This window comes from Salmo salar, chromosome 18 (assembly GCF_965601325.2).
Source record: "Salmo salar chromosome 18, fSalSal1, whole genome shotgun sequence".
Taxonomy (NCBI): Eukaryota; Metazoa; Chordata; class Actinopteri; order Salmoniformes; family Salmonidae; genus Salmo; species Salmo salar.
Window position 1 is genome coordinate 49,145,765 of NC_138308.1, and position 1,477 is coordinate 49,147,241.

The 1,477-nt window shown below is 37.4% G+C and overlaps 1 protein-coding gene across 1 annotated transcript; it reads right to left on the reverse strand.

The window, feature by feature from the left end:
• Positions 1-207: 207 nt before the first annotated feature.
• Positions 208-1,026, reverse strand: LOC106577434 (homeobox protein HMX2-like). Its single transcript, XM_014155405.2, has one exon. The coding sequence runs from the start codon at positions 1,002-1,004 to the stop codon at positions 501-503; it is 504 nt and encodes a 167-aa protein (XP_014010880.2). The 5' UTR covers positions 1,005-1,026; the 3' UTR covers positions 208-500.
• Positions 1,027-1,477: the final 451 nt, after the last annotated feature.

Sequence of the window (1,477 nt, forward strand, 5' to 3'; positions counted from 1 at the left end):
ACATTTTCAATGTAACATTTTCTCACGTTTGCGACTTTTGTTATGAAATTTGTAGCTCATAAAAACTGTATTGTTTCATGATAGGACGGGACTGAATGACGTGACCTACCGGTATAGCCTTATTTTAGGCTATACTGTTCTGGATAGAACCATAAAGGCGATATATGCTTGCTTCATATATGGCACCGCTTAAAGTTCTATATAGAACTGAAATTGGTTACAGAACCCTATATGGAATCCCATATAGAACACTATATGGAACCATACAGTATATGAAGCAAGCAATAGAATCCTTTTTGTTTCGTTCCAGAACGTTTTCTAAGAATCTAGAGAAGAAAAAACACTGGGAAGCAGTGGAAGGATATGTAGATATTTTTGGTAAGGTTATTTATCATCCGGTGGGTTGTAATAAAATAGGCCTATGGCACCGCCTAATAACGGCAATATAAATAGTTTGTAATTTAATGAATTAGGCTACAAAAGGCTATCTGGCAATCATTCTATTCAATTTTATTATAAAAATTGTACAAAGGTAAAGCTTGCATGTTGCTCCCGGGATAACATAGAGGTGTAGGGAAAGTAATTGATCCAGGGACAGGAATCCGTAGCCGGAAATTGTCTTTGAAGAAGAACGGCATCCCAACCAGAGTTTGTGCGGATGATGCCTGAGCCATGTTCACCGCCTCTATCTCCGCAGAAAGCAGACGTTTCCACTTGTTCCTCCGATTCTGGAACCACGTTTTCACCTGTATCTCTGTCAACTGGAGACTGGAGGCGAGACTAGCTCGTTCTGTACTGCTGAGGTAACGTTTCATATCAAACGTCGATTCTAGTTGGTAAACCTGACTCCGTGAGAATACGGTCCGAGACTTCTTTCTGGATGAGTTGGAGGTTTTGTCGTCGTCAGTATGACCCTTTTCTTCTGAAATAGCAGGTGATGTTTGGTTGTAGTATCTCTTGTCACCTTCTTTATAATCATGAAAAAGTTGATGTCTATTCACCATCTCTTGCCCCAGAATTAGTCTGTTTTTGTCACCTAAAATAGTGCAAGCACGGTAATCAATCCAAATGTTTATAACAAAAACCTTGGCTATCTTGTTATTGTGTTAAAAACACAGCATCATTTAAAATCAATCAAGTTTTTTTTCTTCTTCCATCAAGCAGTTTAAAATAATATATTTTTTTATCAGTAGCCGAAAAATCTCGAATAGACTTCTTATAAACAAAGAAATAAAACAAATGCTATAGCCTGTCATTCTTTATCATCACATCTTATATCATTCAATAGTAATAATAATAGTTATAGGTTTATAATAATGTGTCATTGTTATCAGAATAACAATCAACTAGGCTACCCCCCCCCCCCCCCCCCCAAAAAAAAAAACAACACAATTTATAAAGCATTTTCACTTACTTAGACGAGAAAGTGTGAGCTCGTTGAGATCATAGCGTGGTTTCTTTACTCCGGGTGAAAGGT